The 27,267-nt window shown below is 34.7% G+C and overlaps 1 protein-coding gene across 9 annotated transcripts in view; it reads right to left on the bottom strand.

Moving 5' to 3' along the window:
* Positions 1-27,267, bottom strand: part of LOC131675571 (general vesicular transport factor p115) — a 553,225-nt gene that overhangs the window by 444,519 nt on the left and 81,439 nt on the right. For 8 of the 9 annotated variants that reach the window (XM_058954591.1, XM_058954593.1, XM_058954589.1 and 5 more), the window contains one exon: positions 3,698-3,867. The exons of the other annotated variant lie outside the window; for it this stretch is intronic. In XM_058954591.1, coding sequence (XP_058810574.1) covers positions 3,698-3,867 — 170 coding nt within the window. The remainder of the gene's footprint in view (positions 1-3,697; positions 3,868-27,267) is intronic. 9 annotated transcript variants of the gene reach the window in all.

The raw sequence follows: 27,267 nt of genomic DNA, 5'->3' as shown, positions 1-27,267 counted from the left end.
TTCTGAAGGAGGAATTATATCCAAAATCAATCTATTCTTAGTAGTTTGAATGATTGGAGGGTATATACAATTTTTATAATTCCTAGCTTTCTTTCTATTACCATTTGCACCATGCCATTCCATATAATTTTTTAATATATTACTGATAGTTATATATTCATCAACTTGCTGGAGATTATTTTTATTTGCATAGCACCAACAACATGGATGTGAGCTTGAGCATGACATCACGCCGACAAGAATGTTTGCGAGCTTTAAATTGGTTGCGATAGTTCCCTCAAAATTATTTATACTTAACTCTGACCATAATTGTATTACGTTTTCGTAATTTTCTTGAACACATTTAGCTAAACCTATAATAAATAGTTTTTTACACTTGAGTCTTGTAACTTTTTAGCCGCTATTCCATCTTTGTACGATTGACGAATACATTTTTTTTCAGAAACACTTACATCATTTTCAACAGTACACTGACCACTCAAACAAACATTCAAAAAGCCACTTCCACCGTTAATACCAAATTTCAAGTGTTTTGATGTAATATTGCGTGATTCAGTAATGTGTTCAATTAGTTTCTCTAAATTAATGCAATATATCAATGTCTTACTAACAGCAGAAATAATATCGCCAACGTTACGTTTAAAATCAAAAACTCTGCATTTAAATAAATCATCTAATATGTGATTTTTATCCATAGTTTCCTTTTCAAATGTAGTTCAATAATTCTTGCATTTTTTGATTGCTGTACGAATTGCTGTCGCAATTCTACTCGTAACTTTGTAACTTAAATTGAAGGTTGTACGAATATTTTGAAAATTTTCCATCGTAAACAACGTTTCTTTTGGCTTTTTAACTGATCCGACTGTAACTCTCAAGGGTTTTCCACCTTTAATTTGCAATAATTGCACTGAATTACTATTACTTTTGACAGCAATAACATCTTTAACAGAGAAGATGTTAACTGTTCTTTTTTTTCAGCGCAACATTTGCTATATTTTCTTTCACATGATTTACTGTCAGCGACTCTCTACAAACATGACTTTTCCCTTTTCTCTATTGCACTTTTACATTTTGAACAGATTTTTATCACTGTAGTTTTTTTTTGGTTTTTTCTCACTCAAATACGACTTATGTTCAGTAGAGAAAACGTTTTTCGAGATAATTCTATTCATTCCATGCTTTCTTGCTATTTCACAAAAGTAAAAATTACATTTCACATTTTTATTTAGTCTTGTTTCTTTCTTCAAGTGAAATTTCGAGAAATCTATTTTTGTCACTTTTTTATTGTCCAGTGTTAAACGGTATAAATTCCTCTTGCACGATGGACAAGCTACTTTAAGAAGACGATCGTTTTGGTTATCGTAACTGTGAAATAGATTAATTGTTTTTGATTTGAAGGACAGTTCCATATTAACCATCGATTTATGCTTGCTCCAGCATAATAAAAAAATTACACTCCGATTCTCTTCATGTGTAAGTATGTGATTCTTAATAATCTTTGGTGGCATGTTGCTCTACTACCAGTCGAAGCTGAACTAGTTAATTATATTTCAATATCTATTTTCTTGTATTCTCAGGTATTTCACCTTCTGCACCTCCTAATTTTTGTTTACAATATGCGAACGTTGGTATGTCGAGAGTTTAAGTGAAATATAATAGAACTGGATAAAGTGAGCCTTATATTACGGTATATACACAGTCAATATCGAGATTGTCTATTTACAAACGTAAATAGACAAATAAATTTATTTATTTTAGTTATTTTATTTATAACTTATTATAAATTAACGGGGAAAAATGCTTTTTTTTTAAATGACGATTAAAAAAAAAGTTTTAACTTTGCAATTTTCTGCGCAACGGGAATATGTTGGGGAAGTGATCCCCGACCATATTGAAAAAGAAAATTGGAGGTGTAAGTCGCTTAGAGTTAAAGTTCGTCGAGGACCACCGTGTATATGCATACTCACATTTTGATTTTTCGTTGTCAAAGTGTGGCGGTCATTATAGCAGCTGGAAAGAAGAGGACGGAATATTTGCGAAAAGTGAGCGCGCGCTTTCTTTACTTATTCTCTAAGCGTGGGAGAGAAAGATAGAAGAGAAAAAACGGAGATTGCGACAACATAGAAATGACGCTGCGAGAAGAAGATCGGCAGCATATATCGACAATTCAATTAGCCAACACTTGTCGGTAAAGACCGATACACTGCGGATATAATCGCGGTTCCCAATGTATTATTCAGTGAGAGCTGAGTAAGACTGATTAAGATCTCCAGCTTGCAGAGACATCCGTGGGGAGAGTCGCGCGAATTGGGAAGCGTCATGGTTCTCAGCAAACCGTGGCGGTAGCAATCTCCACCGGCAGATCGTAATCGGCACAGCGACCATCTTCTACATCAAATACGCGGCAACTACAACCGTAGTGCGCAGCGTTGCGCGGTGATCACCACGGTCGAAGTTACCTCGGTTATGAGAACGAACAATAGTGTTCAGCAACAGCATCACCTGCGATCAGAGAGTTTACCGGTCGACCAGCAGTATAATTTCAGCAGTGGTAAATTGAAGCAATGAGGCTCTTTACTCTCTCGTGCGCATTTTCGACGATCATCGCCAATACAGGCTGACATGCAGTTTTCGACCAACCTGTAGTAACGCGAGCGATTGTTATGACAGTGGTGCGATGCAAGGGTGCAGTATTGCTCATTATTCACACCGCAAGCATAATAGATCGTGGTTCATTGAATAACCAATTTATATTCGCGCGCATCGAGCTTGTAGCAGTTAAAAAAAAAGTCGGGTGATTCGTGTTCCATTGATCAAAGTGAGTGTTATTTCATTCGCTCCCTCTACCTTCCACACTTTTGCACGTAATTCCGCGGCCAAGTAGAATCGTCACAGTCTGAGTGCATACATACTTTCCTAGTTCACGACAAATAAATAATTGGACAACAGTCAGTCCGTTAATATAAAACAAAAAAAAAGCGTCTTCACCGTTGCCACTTCCCACATGGATTTTTCAGTCTTTAAAATTTCACGTGTTGCTAGGAAGTATTCAGGCACACCATACAGCAACAGTTCAGATGTGCCTAAATAAAAAATTCGACCAACCTTCGGCGAAGTGTCTTTAAAGTCTTTTATTGACCTATTTTGTAAAGCAGTGAATGAGCAACTTAATCTTATAGTCAAGATGATGATCAAACTGTTTACTCCGTTATTTAAAGGAACGATAATTCTCTTCCGCATCTTAATACCCGCTAGGGCCATAACTGAAATGGCATTTAAATTCTTATGTGAACCAACATAATTATCTTTATATTTTGAAGCGTCGTTGAAAGTCCTCAGCTCGATCACAAACAACCCGTTATACATCTTAGAAACTGGTCCTTTTTGACGTCCACATTTTACTGTATAACACTAACTAGTCCCTTTCATATACTATCCTCTTGTAGTTCAAAAATTTTTTTGTATGCACTATAACAGAGTTTTTGTTCTGAGTGTTTCTATTATGATTGTTTTCAATATAAGCAGATTCAATTATATGCCTATATTAACTCATTAAAAATCGAACGTACATGTTATAATAATGCTTTTTTACAATAAATTTTTTTCAATTTTTTTCATGAATAGAAAACAAATTATTATTTCAATAGTACTATATAGTTACTTTATAATAGATTCTTAATAATTATTACAATCTCACCTGTTGTTAGTAAAGTTTCATTTCCTTGTGGAAGAAGAGTCTGTAGAAGTTGTACTTGTTGGCTATTATTTTTGTATAAGAAACACTGGAAGCAATACAAAACAGCACATCTCAAAGGAAAAGGTTGTTTTTCATTTACCATCGACATCAACAGAATAATTATGGCTGACCTACCATATTAAAATATTTTAGAGAGAAGTATTAATAAATCAGCTCAAAAATTTTTGTTTTCATGAACGAGTTTGTCGAAAATTACATGATATTGTACAATGCTACTTAATAATTTATACAATTTATTAAAGAAAATTTTTAAAGATATAATTTATATTTGCTAATATAATGAGAACTTATCAAAAAAGAAAATAAGTTCATTCCAAATCTTATATTAAGTATATTGGCACATAGGGTAGGGTTTATATCTCTCCTGTTAAGGATTTTATTGTAGTTCTTTTTTGCCAGCACTCATTGCTATGAATTTTATAAATTATGTAAAAAAGTGCCACACTAAATAAAGTTGATTGTATTCTAATCTATATTTCATTTTTTTTCAGTTTTGTACCACAAAGTTTCTGATAACCAGAGAGCCAACATAACCGATAAGACTGAAGGAGCTTAAGAGAGTGTGTAAAAAAACTGAAAATAAGAAAGCCCCTGAACCTACTAATATCACAAACATAGCTCTAAAACGGCAATAAAGCTAACATCGGCTATGTTGCTCTACGTATACGACCGATGCTTAGGAAATAGTTACTTTTCAAGCAAATGAAAGCTAGTTCCTCTTAAAAGGGAACAAGCCACAGAATAAACTATCAGCATACCATCCTTTTTATATGTGCGATACAGCATGCAAGATCATAAATGGATCGTATACAGAATTAATACCATGATAGCGGAAAAATATTTATCAAACAGATAGTACGGGTTTTATGGTAATCTCAGAAGAGAGATGGGAAAACTGTGAGAAGTAATACTGCACAGTAGTAACATTGGACATAGAGAATGCGTTCAACTTTGTAAGGAAGGACTGAACCATTGAAGCACTTGATTTAATCTGTTCATCTTAGTGCCTGCAAAAGTAACCAGCTAGCTACTTCACTGACAAAATGTCACAGTTGACACAGACGATGGACCCAAGGAATTCAAAGTCAGTGAAGGAGTATCACAAATCTCGATACTGACAATTTTATGGATCATCTAATATATCGTACTTTTCCAGAAAATACACGGTGGCGTTAGTCCAAACTTAATCCAAAAGTGCCCATCGTGGGTCTCAAAAGATATAATTTTTATAATGAATTGAAAACAATTTAAGACCTTAAAAAAATATTCAGTTGAAGGTTTGTCAATTAAACTTGGGCCGATTCCATCTCAAATCATACGGAGCTCCATGGGCACCCATGAGCAAACCACACCAAACTATTTTTTTGAGATTCTATGATGAAAATAAAGCGACTTGTATTTTTTTTTTGCCTTAGACGCATATTTGATTTAATATTGAATTTTGAAAATTCACTTCTAAAATTCAAAGTTAAAAAAAAATTTTGAGAGTTGGATTTCGACTTTCTACTGCTCGGTCATTATTAGTCCAAATCGGATGAAACTTTTTTCATATTGTAGCAAAATTGAAGACCTTCAAATATACGTGATCAAAAATGTGCAATGATGCATTTTTCAGAAGATTATGCACTTTTGCATAAAAATTGCATCCTGTAAAAATATCGATTTATCTCAAAAAGGCCATCTTTTTTTTGGCCCATTTTTTTTTTTGTAGATTCGTTGTACCATCGTGTTCAAACGTATACCAGCCCGGTTTACGGTTTTTGCTTTTTTATGGAGAAAAAAAATTAAAAAAAAATTTTTTTCTTCCGTGTCGAAAATTTGAATAATCTATGTAAATGTATATTACTTTTATAAAAAAAAAGGTTCAAAAGTAAATAAAATAATGTTTCACATTTATTTTTTAATATATCTTGAATCTATTCTTTATTTATTTTTCTTTTTTTTGTTTTTTCGCCTGTTATTCACTTTCTTAACTTTTCCTGATAAAACTTTATTTTTCTTTTGACGTACTTGACTATATTTTCCTCTTTTAGCCGAAGTTTTCTTCACCTTGACTTTCCTTTTAGTCATTTTTACTTTTTTCTCCATCTCAATCCATTCATGTACTGCAGTTCTAGCGATAAAACACTTGCTCTTCCCATTGGATGGTTCAGACTTCCACATGTGGCATCTTTGGATACCATCGAATTTCATGGAACTATTCCTATCTTCAATTTTCTCGTTACGAAAATTTTAAAGTTCTTCAGATTCTAGGTGTATTAACTGTATTGAAGTAGTATAGCTTTGAACATATTCAACAAATTTTTCACACATTGAATAGCGTCGATCTCGGAAGAACGTAAATTATGTACCGTTGCATAATGTTTTACTAAACCTCCTAAACCATCAACAGCACCTTTCCCATGACAGGTTGTAGAAAATATCCATTTTTTATTAATGGTTCCTTTTCGAAACTCATGCAACTGAAAACGATTTTTAAAATGACTTGCAGCACCGTCCGATAATATGGTGATCGACTCCAGTACAATATTGTCTTCACTAAGTGTGCTTTCAATTATATCAATAATTTTTTTCATCGCTAATAAAGCATGACAAAAATCATGTTTTTGGTCATCGGTGACAACAACAAAACTCTTCACCATATTTCCTACATAAATAACTGCAGTAAAAATTGAAATCTGTTTGTTTGCCCAGTGGTTTCCTTGAACGGGATTTTTCAAAATTACTGTCCAATTCTCAGCAAAATCAATACGCATCAATAACCATCGACAGTTTTTTGATACTGCTTCTTTTTCAGATTTTATTTCTAACCTTTGTATTTCCTTAATCCTTAAGTGAGAAATAATTTTGATGGTATGCTCTGCAATCTCTTCCTTGAACGTAGCAATAGATACCGTTCTCATTTCTAGAGTACCTTTATTCCAAAATGCAAATGATATTTCACTATCTACCTCAGATACGTCAATTTTTAATTTGTCGAATGTGATGCCATTAGCGCCAGGGCATGAAGTGCATTCTTGAAAATTACAAGACTCTGTAGGGGCTGAACAAACAACATTTGATAACATTTCAGAGCGCATACTCGAAAGACTAGTACTTGTTTGCCCAATAAAATTTTTCAAAGCAATGAGAAGTAGATCAAAATTTGCACAATAAATACATAAGCATACATCGTTCACTGGATCTATTAGTACATATTTTGGGCGCATTGAGTAGAATTTTGATTTGCTAATTTTTATACTAGGATTGTCTTCTTTGAAAACTTTGTATACTTCCTTCATACTCCTCGTTAAAAAACGTTTAACTTTTTTCACCCTTTGCCCATGTTCAATCACAGTAATAACGTCACATTTGTTAGGACTTTGTCTTGAGCAGTTAAAATCATCGTTCAAAAAATATTACATGACTATTTCACTTGTTTCTTTTTCTAATGGATGTCCATTATAGCGATCTGGTTCACTGTAAATTCCTATAATCGAAAATTACACAATAAAACTTCTGCTTTTAAAATAAACTATCAACAAATATATCTAATTTTGAATATTTTAAAAATAAAGTTACCTTCATTTGAAGAAATTTTTCTTGCTTTATCAACCATGTAAGCCGTAACTTGTGGAAACAAAGATAAGATTTGGCATTTAGATAATATAGGAGCTATAATGGTCAAGAGCTTGATCTTGTCTGAAATATTCCGACAACTATCAAAGGCTTTAGCTACGTTATCCTTTAATTCTTTGGACATATGACCCAAATAGCTTTGATCTTCCTCAAGTGGTGTATCATATATTTTTCTTAACTTCCGGCTCATAGCTTTAGTAAACGATGACACGAGTTGTCTTTTTTTTTTAAGAACATATGTTTCGATGTTCATGTGGGAAAGATTTCCTTTTTTTCGCAAAGGCGATACTGGATTTTCCAATTTTGAAATAACTGCATTATTGAATTCATCAACATGTACAGAAGAATCCAGTTCAAACTCACTATCACCACCAACGTTAATCACATTCACTTCCACCGAATCGGGGATCTCAACCGTATCATTATGATCTACACTATCATTATGAGCTCTGTAAATACGCTTGTAGCAATTACTACATACACTACTGTTAGCAGTTATACTTTCATCTGCAAACTTTGTTTGCAAAAATCCTGCGTAATCACCCACAACTTGAAAGTTCAATGTTCTACTTTGATACACGCACTTTTTGTGAACTTGAAAATAATCGGGGCATTTCAGTCTCTTTGCAGAATAATTTTCGAGAGTAGATATGATAACTACAAGAAAGCCAAGCTTCTACTGTCGTCAAATTCCAGATATGCGTATGTGGATAGTACTCGCGTACTCAAAGAATGCGGCAGTGTTTGTAAACATGAGTGTTCAATGATTTACAGTTTGTTTTTATAGAAGTAACATACATTTACGTAGATTATTCAAATTTTCGACACGGAAGAAAAAATTTTTTTTTTATTTTTTTTCTCCATAAAAAAGCAAAAACCGGAAACCGGGCTGGTATACGTTTGAACACGATGGTACAACGAATCTACAAAAAAAAATGGGCCAAAAAAAAGATGGCCTTTTTGAGATAAATCGGTATTTTTACAGGATGCAATTTTTATGCAAAAGTGCATAATCTTCTGAAAAATGCATCATTGCACATTTTTGATCACGTACATTTGAAGGTCTTCAATTTTGCTACAATATGAAAAAAGTTTCATCCGATTTGGACTAATAATGACCGAGCAGTAGAAAGTCGAAATCCAACTCTTAAAATTTTTTTTTAACTTTGAATTTTAGAAGTGAATTTTCAAAATTCAATATTCAATCAAATATGCGTCTAAGGCAAAAAAAAAATACGTGTCGCTTTATTTTCATCATAGAATCTCAAAAAAATAGTTTGGTGTGGTTTGCTCATGGTTGCCCATGGAGCTCCGTATGATTTGAGATAGAATCGGCCCTTGATTTTTATACACTTTTTATATTTTGCAGGATTTATTAGTAATCAAGTTTCAATAGTATATTATAAGTTGTTACAAATTAAACATTCGTCATACTGTGACGTCGCAAGTCACTCTAACATGGAATTATACACAGTCTAGCATTTAAATCCCATAAACTATGATGCGTTGTTGAATTTTCATTAAAAGCAGATCTTTAGAGAACACTATAACTATTTCTTTTCTACCTAATACAGAAACTTCATAAAAATTAAGCGCACCAAAGGATCCTATCAAACGCGATTAATTGGAGAGCGTTTAAACAAAGACAGAAAGAGTGTGAATAGTTATCTTGATTACTTATTTTAAAACGAAACAAAGAACATAAACATTTTAGTATATTTTTACATCTTTTTTAAAGAATGGAGACTGTTATATTCGCGTACAGTAAGTTTGAAATTTTTTGGATAACTAGGATGGTTGCTTGAAAAGGTATCATTTTTTCACGTGTTCTTAAAATCACTATGAACTGATTCCATTACACAGGTCAACATGATTTATATCGCACGAACATGAGCAACATATTCCGAAGGTTTTTGATACGCTGAACACGAACCTGGCATCAAAAATGCTCTATCACGTCACATTTTCAAGATATTCTAACCTAAAAGTGCGAAAAACACGTGTGTTTTAGAAACTATATTACACCGCAAAACATTTTTTTTCCAAAAACGAATCTAACCATCTCAAAGTACCGCTTCTGCCCTTTCCAACGCATTTTTCAAATTTAACAAATCTTTTTTTTTCGCGGAGATATTATCGAATGAAGTTCACCACTTTAACGATTTAATAACAACAGTACCAACAATACAAATTTGACAGCCCCACGAAAAAGTCATATGTGAACAAAAGTGCAAAAGGTAATACCATTATATTTATGTTTTTGGGGTCGCTAAATCCGAATCCACGATTCATTTGATCCAATTAGCTCAGGGGTCAAATTCAGATGAAGGTCAAATCAAGATTATCCCATTAATCTTGGTCCAGGTACTGTTTCTATAGGTTTTGGAGGTCGCTGAATTCGAATCTGGGGTGCGTTTGACCTGGTCGGCTCAAAGCCAAAGTTAGGTCAAGGTAAAATCCAAAAAATGCATTCAATGATCCCGAATTTAAGGTTTATCTGACTAATAACCCGTAATATTTCTATAGCAATGTTAGCAACCCCCTAATAACCTCCCTAATATGAACTATGCTATGAATCCCCTAATAACACAATTACGATGCTATAAACCCCCAATAACGTAATAACAGTGCCATCAACCCCCTAATAAACCTATAATAACCCCTTAATAGAACTATGCTATAAACCCCCTAAAAACCCAATAGTAATAACATCAACTCCTTAATAACTCACTCCCCTAATAACCCCCTAATAAGAACTATGCTAATAACCCCCTGATGACGCAATGACAGTGCTATCAACCCCCTAGTAACCCCCTAATAACCCCTCTAATATGAACGGTTCTATGAACCCCTTAATAGCGTAATGGCAATGCTAAAATGCCCTTAATGACTCAATGGCAATCCTATCAACCCCCTAATAGCCCCCCCTCCCTTATATACTTCTCCCTTAATAACCCTCGAATATGAACTAAGCTAATAAGCCCCTAATAATGCAATGAGAATGCTAGCAACCCCCTAATTACCCAATAGCAATGCTATTAACCACATTATGTCAGATGCTTCAATGTTATCAATTTTCTGATTTGTGGAATCCTTTCCTTTTTTCGTCTAGGCTTCTGGTTCCTGACTTTCTCTTATGCTGTAGACCATCATCTTCAGGTTTAAGAGCTCAGCAGTAGTCAGCTAACATATTAACATTCCATCTACCTTGATACCTTCTTTGCATCTCTTGGATGTCTTGGTGGAATCTTTCTCCTTGCTCCTCACTTAGGGCTCCAAGATTCTCAGGAAAAGAATCTAAATAAGAATTCAGGAAGTGTACTTTTAAACTCATGTTATAACCCAACTCTTTGAAACTGGTAAGCATATTTTGAACGGCTACGTGATAATTTTCTACTTTTCTATTTCCCAAAAATCCTTCTACAACCGCTGCAAAATTCACCCATGCAGCCTTCTCTTTTCTTGTCACCGTTTGTTGAAAATCAGCCGATTTCATCATCTTTCTTATATCCGGACCTGTGAAAATACCTTCCTTTATTTTTGCATCAGATAATCCTGGGAATTTATCCAATAAGTAGTGGAAGCATTTCCCATTTTTATTAAGGGCTTTGACGAATTGCTTAATCAATTCTAATTTTATGTGGAGGGGAGGTAAAAGTATTTTTTTTGGATCACACAAGGGTTTTTTGAGAACATTGTGTGATCCTGGCTTCAGAGACGTGCGAAGTGGCCACTTAGATTCTTCCCAATGACGTGTAGCTCTACTATCCCACAAAAAAAAGTAACATAGGTATTTGGTATACCCCGACTGCTGTCCAAGAAGTATACTTATTACTTTCAAATCACCACATATGAGCCATTTATAATATTCATATTTAATTTTCTCAAGAACTATCTGCATTTTCTCGTAAAATTTTTTTAGATACACTGAATGGGTGAGTGGAATCGAAGCATATTTATTTCCATTGTGAAGGAGGACAGCCTTCAAACTTCTTTTAGAAGAATTGATGAAGAGACGCCATTCAGTAGCGACGTATATCAAGCCTAATTTTGTTATTAAGCCAGTCACGTCATGACAGTAAGTCAATCCATCTTTCTCTGCGATATATCTGATATATTCTTGCTCTCTGTTTCTGTACCAAGAAAAAGTTGTTTTGGAGCCAACAGACTCATTTCTTTCAACCTAGAACCTAACAATTCTGATTTATTTTTTGACAGGTCCAAATCTTTAACCAAATTATTTAGAAGAGCTTGTGTAAACAATTGAGAACTTTCGGTTGTATTGAAATGTGCACTATCATCTGACTGCGGATCTTCGTCATCCACCTCGATATCATTTATTTCGTCTGGGCTCCTGGAAGTAGTAGGTAAACATTCTGCTTTCTTTAGGGGTGATGATTTCTCACAGACAAGAGTCCCTCGTAAAACTAGTTCAGTAACAGATGAGACATTAGGATAGAAAATTGCAGATTTATTCTTACTGTTGAAACCTTTTAGGTCAATAGAACAAAAGTAACAGTCATTATGATCACGTGGCTCACGCCAGATCATCGGAGAACTGAAAGGCAATTTTTGCGAAGAGTTGTCTTTATTCCAACGACATAATATTGTATGGCAACTTACACAAATTGTGTTTGGCACCCAAGATTTGTCTACATTCACGATAAAATAGCCAAAATAGTTTTTGTAAGCAGTTTCGATTGAAGGCGTAATGTTTCTCCTTTCGTTTTTAGTAGCATAAAGTCCACATACGTTGCAGAACTTGTTAGGATCGTTCACGCAACTCCGGGAGACATTATAAAATAGACGATGAAGATTACTGGAAACTTCAACTAGGATTCTCAACTATCCTGAAAGGGACTGTCGAGAAAATGCCGCTCGATCGCAAGAAGTACGCCGAATCTTTCAACTATCCTGAAAAGGACGGTTGAAAAGATGCGCGTAAGGTGGATCAAAGCAGAATTCTCAACTATCCTGAAAAGGACTGTTGAAAAGAAATGCGTATGATCAACAGAAACCGGACTCACAACTATTCTGTTGTGAAAATCCCGCTTGATCGAAAGGAGTAACGTTTGCTTTTGCACTATTAAGGGGTTGATGGGATTGCTATCGAGCTATTAGGGGGTTCATAGCATAGGTCTTATTAATGCGGGTATTAGGAGGTTATTAGGGGTTGATGGCACTGCCATTGCATTATTTGAGGTTGATAGGATTGCCATTGGGTTATTAGGATGTTTACAGAATAGTTTATATTAGGGGGGTTATTAGAGGGTTATTAAGGGGTTGCTAACATTGCCATAGAAATATTAGGGGGTTATTCGTCAGATAAACCTTAAATTCGGGTTCATTCAATGCAATTTTTTGGATTTTACCTTGACCTAACCTTAACTCTGAGCCGACCAGATCAAACGCACCCCACATTCGAATTCAGCGACCTCAAAAACTTATAGAAACAGTACCTGGACCAAGATTAATGGGATGATCTTGATTTTACCTTGATTTAACTTTTACCTGAGCTAATCGGGTCAAATGAATCGTGGATTCGGATTCAGCGACCCCAAAAACATAAATATAATGGTATTACCTTTTGCACTTTTGTTCACATATGACTTTTTTTCGTGGGGTTGTCATATTTGTATTGTTGGTACTGTTATTATGAAATCGTTAAAGTGGTGAACTTCATTCGATGATATCTCCGCGAAAAAAAAAGATTTGTTAAATTTTAACAGTGCATTGGAAAGCGTAGAAGCGATATTTTGAGATGGTTAAATTCGTTTTTAGCAAAAAAAATGTTTTGCGGTGTAATATAGCTTCTAAAACAGCGAAAATACGTGTTTTTTGCACTTTTAGGTTAGAATATCTTGAAAACGTAACGTGATAGAGCATTTCTGATGCCTGATTCGTGCTCAGCGCATCAAAAACCTTTGGAATACATGAATAGCGTTCTTGCGATAACTCAAAAACTTTTTTTTGCAGGCCTGTGTTATCTGCTCACTTAAGGATCCAAGATCTTTTTTCATTCTTTTAAAAATCTGGTACATGGAAAAATACTGTGTGTACTTTTAGGGTTCCTGGGATACTTAACTGTAAATAACTCCTCTTGAACTCGGCTATTTTATATTTTTATTCTAGATTGAAGTCATGACTGAATCATGTTCGTACAACTGCCTTAAACTCTATGAATGTGTCTACGTAAGCCAAGATACCTAGGAAAAGAGATTGTGAACTTAATGTATCGACTTGATCCAACAATATCTTGTATGTATTCTCATTAAAATTGGAAATGTCATGACGAACATTTAGAATTTTTATTTTTTTTTATTTAATGTCACTATATTTATACTCCATGAGTGCTAATCAACGACGGAGGCTTGCATTGTGTTTGAGAACAAAGCACATGAAACGTTTTTCAGTGATGCTTGTATCAATCAGCAAGGATTGGGAATCGAAGCTGGGCCTCTGGGTGCGAGTCCGTCGTCCTACCGAACGAGCCATTGCAGGTCTCAACATTTAGAATTATTGAGCATGCTTAAACCCACATAAGAGCGTATTTTCTATACTTTTCGTTAGGTTTAGAATATAATGTATTTACTACATCTGTTATAAAGTGTAATTCTGCTGGACTAATAATTTCTAGAAAGATTCAATCTTCTTTTTCAACTGTCAATAAAGGAGGATAGATGCCATTCTGCAGTTATTTGCATTAGCTCAAAAACTTCTGCATCGAACCATTCCTCATAGTTATCATTAATATTTTAAATAGTTCAACAGTCACCACAGGTATGCGTTTCATTTTATGACGCAAAACACCAAGTGCATGGACAATAACTACTGTGAGATATTCATGCTAAAATATTCACTAGCTTTAAATCTCTATATAGTACTTTCTTTGAATAGTTTTATATTAAATTCAGACCATAACTGCTGCGTGTTTTCGTAATTTTCTTAAGTGTTCTAAGCTAACGCCAGTATCAATATAATTTATTTACACCACTATCTTTATATTTTTGGCATTTACTCTATCTTTATACTTTTGGTGAGATATGCCGCTAATATTAATATTATTGATATATAACTGAACTGACAAAACAAACTTTGAAAAAACCATTTTTCCGTTCCGAAAATCCGTTATCTCTCGCTTGTTAGTCATATATTCAACTAAATCTTTAGTATTTGTATATGTATTGTCGTTTTAATAGCTTCAGCATTTTTATTCGTTTTAGTTGAGACGGAATAAAATATTGTAGAAGTGAAAAATTTATTTAGGAAATGGCTTTTTGCTTAAAATTTCTTTTCCAAATATGATTCAAAAATTTTCGAATGATTTTTAGGAATTCAAATCGACCTAGCAAGCAAATACATCTGATTCTATATTAGATGCGTGCTTACTTTAATATTTAACACATCACCTACTGATAGTAACTACTGTTTCGATGATTATGGTATGTTTTGATCGTCAATTATTATTATCAAAGTCTAACATGAGATTGTGAAAGTGATATAGACATTGTATTGTTTTCAAGTTTTCACTTTTTTAATAATTTTGAAACTACTTTTGGATCTGAATTCTCGATTAATTATGATAAATCATTCAAACACGTTGTTAAGTTACATTTATATGAAATTCCTTTTTTAATAATTGAAAAATACTTACTACTTACTTTTCAATGATCTATTTTTCTGAAATAAATCTTATTCAGATTACGTAGTCGGACACTGTTCAGAATTTTAAAACTAACTTTGTACAAAATTTACCATTTACCAGGAAGTTTTGTATTCTTTACATTATTTACAAGTATGCCTGCTCAAGGCGAGACATTTTCTTTTGCAAAATTTGAAAATTTTACTGTTGGCTTTCGAGCTAAATCACAATCACAAATATCATTTGTATTTACTCTTATTGGTCTTTTTATCGGTTTAAATTAACTGACATAAGGCAAAGTCACTTTACTGATATTGTTATTTTTGACCGATATAAATCACGTTTGCAAGAAGAATATACTACCAGTGGCAAAAATTTATTATGTCAGCTATTGCTCCTTTAATAGAAGTTATTGTTGCTGTTTTTCTCAAACATAATAAACCAATACACCTACGATTTTCTTCAAAATGTGATGTCACTAATCACTTATTATTTATATTTGTTCGTACTCTTGTGATCTCTCGCGTTAATGAATAAGAATTCGTTTCAAAGTAAATATATCTAATAATATTTGTGATATATAATTTTAATCTTATATGTGAAAATCAAATCTTTGTAACCAAAATTGCAACGGTAGTCGATTCGATTAATCGATCCGTTCGCGATTCGATACACTCGCGATACTAGAGCGAAAGACTAAGAGAGAGAGAGAGAGAGAGGGCACGCAAGAATTTAAAAGTTCAGTTAAGCCTCAGCTGTTACTTAGTAGAGTACCGCCAAATTAGTTTTGCACTGTGTTTCACCGTTTTTGCTAATAAAAAGTTTACCTGGATTTTGAATATGTGTGCAAAGGGGAGCGAGAAAGCAACCACAGTAGCAGTAAATAAAACAGAAGCAAAGCAGCAGATTTGGAAGCGAGCGAGGCAGCGTAGCTGACCTGAGTAATACACGTATAACTATACGTGTTTATCGGAGCGGCGGTTAGCTCTGCATCGTGGGAGTTTATGCGATAATAAATTCCTAATTTACTAGCTATCTACCCCGTTACAATTTATTGATAACAATAGTAACTAAATTGCTATTAACAAAATGGATTTTTACTCATGTCCTAGGATTGTCATCTCGAGCTCAAAGTATTCGCTTTATTACAATAATTAACATTTGCAAAGTTATAAATAAATTAAGTTTGTATATCAAAATTCAATAATATTCAATAGTTAGAAATACTTAAAAATATAATAATCTTAATCTAGGCCCTAAAATCTATATAAAAAATACTTTGGTTCATTGAAATTACTCTTAATAACGCATTTTAATTTAACAATAAAAATTGGCATATCTATATCTATAAGTGGAGTGACGTCACGCTCCTTATATGGTTATGAAATTTGACTCTTGCTCTAATACAATCATATAATATGATTCACGTGCGGTGGCACCGTTTAATATACGAATTGATAGCTGTAGATTTGGGAGTTTAGCGGATTGCCGTAATACAGTGAAAATGAGAAAATAGTCTAGGAGCTCTTAGATAGAACTATTGCGATGAATTCAAACTTTCGGCATTTCTTCTAAAAATGAGTATTGAAGTGTAATTTAATATACTTTGTTCAGTGCAAAATATTTAAATTTTTCTAATTTTTCGACGATTTTTGAACTATTTGATTTAGGCGGAACATAGCGCAAATTATTTGGTGGATAATTATGGGAACAGTTTAGCGGAAAATCAATTTACACATAATTAATGCATGGCTATAGCTGTCAAGAGATATGGCTAATGTGCTTGTATATGTAGGTCCTATAAAACTAATAGCTCTAAACTGAAAAGAAATATGAACGAAGTAAGAAAAGTATAGAAACAAGGTTAACTGACCGAAGATGAGAAGGAGCAAGGAAGCACAAGGAGTAAGGAAGACTCTTTTCAAAATGTGGCAAATAGTTTGAGATACATCGGACGGCGGAAGATGGACGTACACCCTAATACCAAAGATTGAACGGTGGATACTGCGGGAACACGGATTTACGAATTATCAATTGACGCAAGTGCTTAGCGACAAAGGCTTTAAAACATATTTAATTAAGAGGGGAAATATGCATATCATTAATTACAGCACTATTGAAAAAAATAAAAAAATCAGTCTCCAAAACAAATGTCTCAAGATAAAAATGATTCAGAAAAATGATTCTGAATAAACTTTGAAGCTGAAGTAATGTGGAATTGAGGAAAAATAACACGCTAAGAAAAACTTCAATTTATAACCTTAAAATTTAAGGTTAGAGTCGTCATTTTCTCTTTTACCATTTTTACTTAGGATACTGGATTTTTAATGAAAAATAAAGTACTTAATATTTATGTTCTTGAAACAAGGAATCTAAATATCACCTTCAAAAATTTGGTTTGTTTCAAGTTCGATGAAAATTCAAGATAAACTATCACTCTGGTATAGTATATTTTTCAATTGTTTTCAGTAGTATTACCCATGTGCTTGTATCTTAAACTTCATAAAAACATAGAACTATTTGGAATTAAACTCGGAAGTGTTTTTAAAATCATATCAAAGGTAATATTTTTCTATAATTTATGAGCCTCTATAGCAGTGTGTGCGCGCGCGTGTTTATGTGTGTGTGTGTGTGTTTGTGTATATCGGATATTTCTCGTCAAACATGCCATCGAACTGTACAGAATTGTTACGCGCCGATTTAAAAGTTGTATAGGGCTCAAAATTTTCGTAATCAAGATAACGATACCAATATGGCGCCTGAAAGCATGAAAAATTGTAATGAAAAGAATTTATTGATGTAAAATTATTATGAAAAAAAATTTTTTACATGTAAAAATACTCCGACTATATGTTGTCGAGGTCACTAAATCCAAATCTGGATTAGATTCAAATCATCTTACGTTTATATTTTTAATATCTGATCTTGCCTCTCTCTGCGTTTCACAGGGTTGAGACTGTCATCATGTTGTAACATACATTGCTGTAGTACGTAGTAGTACGTAGGGTGGGTCAATAACTCTTTAGAAAATTCAATAGTTGGCGCTCAAAGCATTCCAACTTATGTTGCATCAGCAAGTGTCACTATTAAATAGAGTGTTGCCAACGTTTCAGCCAGATCCATAGAGTAGTTCCGTTTTTATTGTCGATCAAAGTTAACAATTTTGTTTCTTGGTAAGAATGGAAAAAAGTGAGTTTCAAGCGGTGATAAAACATTTTTATTTAAAAAGCCTTACACCGAAAGAAATCAGAGCTGAGTTAGATTCAGTTCATGGTATATCTGCCCCTGTGCTTGCAACTGTTTGCAATTGGTAAAAAAATTAAAATGTGGCCGTACATCGACTGCAGATGAACATTGTTCAGGCCGTCTTGTAGACGTGAGCACTCCGGAAATAATCAATAAAATCCACGACATGATGTTGAGTGACCGAAGAATAAAATTGCACGAAATAGTTGAGGCCACAGGGGTTTCAAAAGGTATAGTCATTTCGATTTTTCATGAGAAATTGGACATGAAAAAAATTTTGGCAAGATGGGTGCCGTGTTTGCTCTCAGAACAGACGCAGTCGAGTGGTGACCACTTCGGCCTTATTGGCGCGCATCCATGGTAATCCGAACGACTTTCCACGTCGATTCATAACTGTAGACGAAACATAGATATATCACTACACTTCCGAGACGAAGGGACAGTCAAAACAGTGGATTGTGAAAGATCAACCAGCTCCAAAGAAGGCGAAGTCAGTGAAAAACGTCCTCATTTGAACAAAAAAAAATTCTGTTTCATCAAGACTATACACGAGTGTACACTTGTTTATTTTCAATGACTAAAATTAAAGAATTGAAGTTCGAATTAGTAGACCATCTACCGTCTTTACCAGATTTGGCCCCTAGTGACTTTTTTTAATTCACAAACCTAAAGAAGTGGCTTGCCGGACAACGACTCATCTCGAATGAGGAGATCATAACACAAACAAATGACTATTTTGAGGAACTTCCAAAATTATTTTTATGACTTAAAAAACTTGAAGGACGCCTAGAAAAGTGTATCGAGCTAAAAGGAGATTATGTTGAAAAATAAAAAAAAAATCTACTAGAAAAAAATTGTTTTTCTATCTTTTTTTAAGGATTTATTGAGCCACCCTCGTATTGTGTTATGAATTGTGTAATCTGAAATTAAAACATCACTGCTACAACTATTTCTTCGTTCTTTCTGTAGTAAATAACAACTGGGTGAATTTATGCTTGATTGTTATTATAATGAAATTGTTGTGCACCATTTGGAAAACATAAGAAATATTTTCTGAAAAATGAGTGTGAACCAAAACTTCATTTTCATTTAATTTATTCGTTTGATCTGTTATATATTTCGATTAGTTTTAAGAGATTTAATGATGTGGGATCAATATCTGCAATCGTCTTGTAAATTCAGATATAAAGTGATCGATCGAAAGGGATTACTTAATAAGAGTACATCTATCTGTAGATACTCATAAACCAAACATATTTTCAGAAATGTTCCACTTTTTTAATGTTTTAATTACATAATTTATAAAGTTTACTATGTCAGGGCAAGATTGTCGATGCCTAAGATAACACTATTCCATCACTTTTCTACACACGACTAATGAAAAATAATCAATAAGCAGTTGATTTGAACCAATGGTAAACTTTTTCAAATTAGCAGCATGTTCTTAAAACATGTTCTTAAAATTTTCATGTATTATACAAATGAAGATGTGAGTATCTTTTAAACCTGACAGGACACACCATTGCGGATGAAGTTGTGAGAACTTGGTGAATCTAATAGGATGTTTTAGATGTAATTACTTAAATTCTTCATGTAATGACTTAATATTACATAAAAATAGCCACTTTTGCACTTTTTGTTTATTTCTATTTTTCATTACATTCATTTTTTTACATAGAATAATAAAATATTTTTCTGAGGTACCACTCTACTATTAATATAATCTTTGTAAAAGCTTTTTACTTTTATCACAATATCTTCTGATAACTTTTTTCCAGCTCTTACAAGTGGCAAATCTAATACACCCTCTAATTTTCTTAACAACTTCGTTGATTTGGCTATTGCTTTGGAACATTACATTCTAAAGCTAGCTAACGAATTGTCAAACACTCAGGAGCGATCGTAGGAATAGAAAGCTTCAAAGGGTCATTTTTTTCTAAAGAAACAAATTTACTTTTTAATCCATTTAATAATTCTTCTAGTTGATCTTTTTGGCAGACATTTTTGTTTCGTAGGAGGTTGATTACAATCGCTTTCAGTATTCTGCAAGTGCACCTCATTTTCATGATTTGGTTTTCGTTTCTTATATTACAATTGTGTCTCGTGTCCAGTTTGTATAATTGATAATGTATGTGTTTTGTGTGTGTATGTGTGTGTGTGTTTTGTGTATATGTGTATGTATGTAGGTATGCCTGCAACTCTTGCGTCCCTGTCTTCTGCTTCTATCTGTTCAGCTTTTTTTCCCATTTTTCTGTTGATTAATCTTCTCTTCCTCTCTCTCGCTCCGAGATCTGCCTTTTCCGCTTTTGTTTTTCTCTTTCTTGCTTATTTTTTCCAACTTCTTCCTTTGTTACTTTCTTGTATCTTTTCACCTTTGCCTTTACTTTGCTTTTGCTCTCTTTCTTGCTAATCATTTAATCTGTCTTTCTCCTTGTTAGGGCTTTGACACCTTTTTCTCATTTCCTATTGCTCCCTCTGCCTTTCCTTTCCTCAACCTCACTTATTTTCTTTGGTATCTTATAATTTGTCTTCTTGTTTTCCTTTTTCTTTCTCTTCTTCGATTCTTCTTCTTTTCCATTTTTGCTCCTGAATCCAATACCTGCTTCCTCTCGCTTGTGTAGTTGCTAGTACTTGTGTTATGTGTGTGTGTGTGTGTATGTTTGCATGTGTGTGTGTTTGTGTGTATATTTGCGTATGTAGATGTGTCTGCGAGTCTTGCGTCTCTGTCGTCTGTCCTTAGGATCTTGAAATTTCATCTTCTTATTTTTCTTTTTCTTTCTCCTCTTCGTTTCATTTTCTTTTCCATTTTAGCTACATCATCCACGCTCTCTTTTCTTTGTTTTCTATTATTTTTTTTTCCCATTCTTCCCCATCCTTTTTGCTTTTTTCACATTTTTCTAATATGTGCTTCCAGTTTTCTTTCTCTTTCATACATATTCTGCATCTCTTATTTTCTTCTTTTTCCCAGTACCTGCTTCCCCTCGTTTCATTACCTAACCTAAACCTTTCCCTTATTTGTAGGCCTTTTATTCTTCCCTCTCCTTGAATTTCCTTTAATCTGTACTTTTTCATTTCTTCTTTCAGTTCTTTCCACACGTTTATATATCTTGACTTTTCTAGCTTTTCTTCTAGTTTCTTTTTCTTCCTGTTTCTTTAGCTCTTCTCTTATTTCTTTCCAAAACTCTGCTCTCCTTTCGTCTCCCTCCTCCCTCTCTCTATATATTTTACTTTGATCTAGCCTTTCCTCTCTCTCCTCCTTCTTACCCTTTTTATCCTTTTCATTTCTTTCCGTTTTCTTTAATTCTCTCCATGCTTCTTTTTTTACTGAGCCATCTCTTTCTTCTCTTATTTTGTTTTCATATCTCATTCCTCTTTCTAATGCTGTTTCTATCATTTCTTGTCTTCCTGTTTCCCATCGTATTAAGTAACTTGGCGTGTTTCTATCTAATCCCAATATCCACCTTATGTATTTTAGTTGTAATCTTTCTATTTCTTCATATCTCTTCCATCTCCAGATTTCTGCTCCATACATAATCACGCTTTTCGCCAGTGCATCAAACACGTTCATCCTATGCATCCAATTTTCTTTAAATAATTTTTCTCCTAGCCCTCCATAGTCTTCCGAGTCCCATATTTATTTTCCCTTCTACCTCCTTTATCTGCTTTTTATTTCCGTTATTTCTGCATATCACATATCCCAAGTAATTGTACTTTTTAACCATCTCTATTTTCTCACCTTCCCATTCGAATTCTTTTTCCTCTTCCCTTCCTCCTCCTCCTACATTTCATCATCTTTGACTTTCCTACATTTCGGTCTAATCCGCTTTCTTCCAGGTATTTTTTTAATTATTTCAGCATTGCTTTCATTTCACTTTCACTCTTTGCCATCATCACTATATCATCTGCATATCCTAATGTCCATATTTTCTTCCTTCCTATCACTACCCCTCCTTTTTGCACCAAATTTATCTTGACTTCCAGGTCGGCGAAGGCAAGATTAAATAGCGTGGTGCTCAAAGGGCACCTTTGCCTTACACCTTTGCAAGTCTCAAACTCCCCAATTATTTCTCCTCCAACCTTTACCTTACTCCCTGTTTTCTTATACTAGGTGTCCCATTTTAAAGGAACACACCCCGAAATTTTCGATGGTTGGCGTTGTACAAAAAAATTGTTCAGACAACAGTTGTTTGGGACAATGGGGGCAACCTTTCTGTGAAATCCGATTTGACCTTGAGATTTATTTTCAAGGTAATTTGAAGGTCAAAGTCATTTTTTGAATAGGAACCTATATTTTTGATCCCGGATTCGGAAAGAACGGAAAATTCTACGTTTAGATAACGTATTATGTGTGGGGTGCGGTTAACCCCCCCTCCCCTCGCCTAAGGTCATGTAGGGGTCAAATTTATGATTTTCTTCATCTATGCACAGGGATGATCGGGCAAGGGTAGGGTTAATTGTAATAACCCAATAACTCCAATACCCAATAACTCGATAACCCCAATAACCCCAATAATCCAATAACCAAGAGATATTTTGAATAAGGACCTCCATTTTTTATCCCGGATTCGAAAAGAGCGGGAAATTCTACGTTTAGATAAAGTATTATGTTGGGGTAGCGGTTCACCTCCTATCCCACCGGGGCAAGGGTGAGGTTAATAAGGTATTGATTACCCAGCTAGTGAAGGCAAGGTATCGATTACCCAGCCAATGAAGGTAAGGTATCGATTACTCAGCCAATGACGGCAAGGTATTGATTACCTAGCCGGGTGCTGCGGGTAATACCTTGCCGCAGCACGATATCGGCCTTGACATGCCCCGAGAGAGAACAGAATATCAACAATTTCGTTTCTCGAATATTCCGGCATATTCCCTTCTTTTAAGTCGACTAAGAAAATTACACTTGAACTATCCTGAGAAGGACTGATCGCGAATCACTATTGTCATAAACAATACTAAAAAAGTGTTATTAAACAATTTAGTTGAAACTTTGTAGGCTTGTCCGGAATCACACCAGAAAAAAGAATGGAAATAACATTTTATCCCATAAAATGGAAAATAACACTTCACATGAAGACTTTGAATACATGAAGTCGACTTTGAAAATCAACCTGAAGTTTAAGCTCAAGGTCACTGTTGTTCGACCCTACAATTGTTTTGGGATATTGGGGTTATTGAATAATTGGGGTTATCGGGTTATTGGATTATTGGGTTATTTGTGTTATCGAGTTATTGGGTTATTACAATTAACCTTAGTCTTGCCCGATCATCCCTTCTTCACCTTTTTCTCTTTCGCTGTCTTCGGTTTCTTCCCCTTTGCTTTCCTCCTTTTCTTTCTCTCCCAGATGTCCGTTGAAGTACTTTTAAACACTCTTCTTTTCCTATATTTTCATCTATTTCAATTCATTTCTTCCTATTGCTATTCACTTTATCCCAGAATTTTCTTCTCATTTTATCTTTTCTTATTTCTTCTGCCACTCTTTTCCCATCAGCTCTTTTCGCTTTTCTTATTTCCTCCCTGTATTCTCTCTTTGCTTTTAGGTATTTGCCTCTGTCTCCTTCCCCTTTTCTTACCTTATTTAACTCTGCTATCACCCTAGCCCTTTTTATCCTACATTCTTCTATCCACCAGCTTTTTTTCGATCCTTTTTTTTCCCTTATCTTCTTTTTTACGACTGCGTTCCTAACTCTATTTTTTATCTCTTTCCATTTTTCTGTTCCCGCTATTGCGTCTATCCATCTCTAATACTCTCTTATACCTTCTTCGCTCCAGTCGTGTATCATCCTTTCTTCCTCTTCTTTTCTTTCTTCTGCTATTTTGCCTCCCAATTCCACTTCTACAGGTAAGTGGTCCGACTTTACCCTATCTTTTATTTAAACCCTTTTTATTGCCTCATCACCATCCTCGTCACCTACTACATAGTCTATCGTTGACATTCCTCTCGCTCCTATATATATTATTTCTCCCTCTTCATCTCCTTTTTTTCTTCCATTCGTTATCACTAAGCCTATTTCCCCTAGCCATTTTATCATTTCTTCTCCCTCTGCGTTTAACACTTTAACTTTGGCCTTTATTTCTTCTGGGTTTTATTCTGTCTCCCATTCTCTCCCTTCATTTTCTGTTCTTGCGTTAAAGTCTCCTCCTATACTTATTGTTTTTCCTTTGTTTTTCTTAATCTCTTCGCTTTGGTATTCATAGTTTTCCTTTTTCTCATGTTACATATACACCGTTGCTATCATGTATTTCCTCCCTCCGATCTTTATTGCTCCTGCTATCACCTCACTTGTCCTTTCTTTCTTCCATTTAACTTTACTCATCCCTTTCCTCTCTCTTACCGCCATTATTCCTCCCCTATTTCTCTTCCTCTTGTTCCTTCTCTTCTTGAGTCTCTCCACTCTATGTTATACCCTTTCAGCTACTTCTCCAACTCAGTTTTCGCCCCTTGCCTCTTCACCCAAGTTTTCGTTAGCCCTATTATATCGAATTCTCTAACATATTCCCAGTCGTCTTCCTCCATGCTCCTAATCCCCGCCACGTTCCAGAATAGTATTTTTACTGCCTCTCTTCCCACTCTCTCTTCCTTTCTCTCTCTCTCTTTTTTCCCTATTGTTTTCGAAACCCATCTGCCCTTTTTCCTACCATTTTTCCCTCTTTCTCGCTCCACCACAATTCTTCTTCTTCTGACTTCAACCCGTTATGCCACATCTTTACCTCTTTACCTTTACCTTTTCTTTCTCTCGCTTTCCTTCTTACTTCCTCTCTTATCTTCCTCTGTTTCCACGTCCAGTCCTGATCTATAAAGATCTTTTTCTGCCCCAGCTTATTTTTCTTCTTCATGATTCCTTCTTTTTGTTCCCATGAAGCGGATCTAATTTGTCACATCTTTTTTCCTCTTTCTCTCCGATCATCCCTCCCCACTGTTCCTCCTATTCTTCTCAGATTCACTATCTCCCTTTCATTTCTAGTTCCTCCCTTATCCAATTCTCTGCCTCTTCCTTCCTTTCCCATCTTAACCCACCCTCTAAGTCTGTCACAATTATATTGTTTATCCTGCTTTCTCTATCCATTTTTTCTTTCATATAGTATTGCTTATTGCTTACTTCTGTTCCTCTTTACTTCTCATTTCCTCCGTCTATACTTTCTTTTAATTTCACACACGTTTCTTCCAACTGGTTCATCCTCTCTCCCCATTTTTCCTGAATTGTTTCTTTTCTCTAATTTTTGCTTTTTCCCTTTCTTCTTTCTTCTCTCTCTCTCTCTGGTTCTCTCCTAACTTTTTCTATTTCTTTCTCACATCTTTCCTCTCTTCTTTTCCCTTCTGTTTCCATTCTTTCCATTTTTTCCATCATTTCTTTAAACATTTCTGTCCATTCTCTCCTTTCTTCCTCTCGTACATCTTTTAAATCCCTTATATCTGCCCGTATGTTTTCCATTATATCCTCTGCACCACTACTTTTTCCCACTTCTCTTATCGTGTTGTCCAATCCTTCTCCTCCCTCCTCTTTCATTTCGCTCCTCTCACTTTCACTCTTACATCTTTTTGCCTCTCTCATTTCTCCTCTAATATTCCTTAGCCCCTCTCCGCTCTCTCTCCCCCTCACCACCTTTACTCTTTTCTTCTTTCCCTCCGCTGTACCTTTCTATCCATCCTTCCACCTTTATCTCTTAATTTTTCTGTTGTCACAAATCTTTCCATCACTATTCCGTACGCCTTAATTCATCTCTCTACTTCTACTCGTGATCTCATCTTTATTCCCTGTCTTACCTTTTCTGTCTCCGCCTTTACTTCTTACCGCCTCTCCTCTCTGCATGCCTTTGCCGCTTCTTAATTTTCTCTCTTAACCTCAACTTTTCTTTTTTTCTTTATTCCTCTCTCTCTGCTCTTTCCTGCTCTTCTCCAGGCCTCTCTCTCTCTCTCTCTCTCTACTCCACTTCTCTTCCTCCTCCACGCTCTTTTCACCTCTATCTCTCTCCTTAAACACTTTTCCTCTCAAACTTTCTCACCAAAACTCCCACTCACAGTCAAGATACGTCCCCTCTCTTCCACGAGTCGAAACCCACTCACCTTATAATTATGTTTGGTTAAATTCGGTGAAACCTACAGGCCTTCGCATGCCTGCCAGACCTTCATAACATTGTTGTCTGCTGCAACAATGTCGAGCACTAGATAGACAATAATTGTTTTGCGAGATCTCTTTTGTTTTTGCATGTGCTGTGATTCGAATTAGCTCGCATTTAACCTTATTTTTTTATTGATTCTTTAAAGGGAAACATGCGTGAAGCAAATCAATGACAGTCTCTAGTAATTCAGGGATTGGAGTTAAAGTAAACCTTCTAAATAAAGTACAGAGAAAATAGACTAAGATTTATGATAGATTTTAATGTTTTTTTATAGGTTATGATATTACTGAAAACTAACCTTTTGTTTAATACTACGTATTCCTGCCTTTGAACACAATGTTGTCGTTGCTTGGCTTAGCCTACTTGTGGGTTCTTTTTCGACTGCTGCTCTGAAGGGCTGAATAGGGTCTTTTATACCCGAGAGAAGTGGTTGGTGAAAATCATTTTTTCAAGCTTAAGGTTTGAAAACGGCTCAATGTTTGCGTTCCAGGCAAGTTTTCTTATTTTACATCGTACTTGTGATTGGCCGGACGGCGTAAATTTTCTAAGAAAACGTGGGCGTAACCTATTGATCTTGAGATTTTCCTCCACAAATGTTTCTTAAAGTATCGTTTCCAAGAGCAATAATGATACTATTATTTATAACTATTAGGAGCAAAGCTATTTACAAACTTGTTTAAAACTAGAGATTACAATTATTTACTTTGATAAAACTTAAAAATTCTGAAGATTTTTACATATTTTTTGATTACTTGCATAAAAACATGGATCAAATTTACGAACATAAAATTATAACGCATTTATATAAAGAGGTTTATTTTTCTACTAAAACTGTAGGTTTAATTGCAAAACATATGAGAATATTTAGGAAGAGTTGTTAAATAG

Source organism: Phymastichus coffea, unplaced genomic scaffold (assembly GCF_024137745.1).
Source record: "Phymastichus coffea isolate CEN01 unplaced genomic scaffold, Cenicafe_Pcof_1.1 PCOF00026, whole genome shotgun sequence".
Lineage (NCBI taxonomy): Eukaryota > Metazoa > Arthropoda > Insecta > Hymenoptera > Eulophidae > Phymastichus > Phymastichus coffea.
Note: the sequence above shows the minus strand (reverse complement) of the source record. Positions and strands in the feature narration are given on the sequence as shown.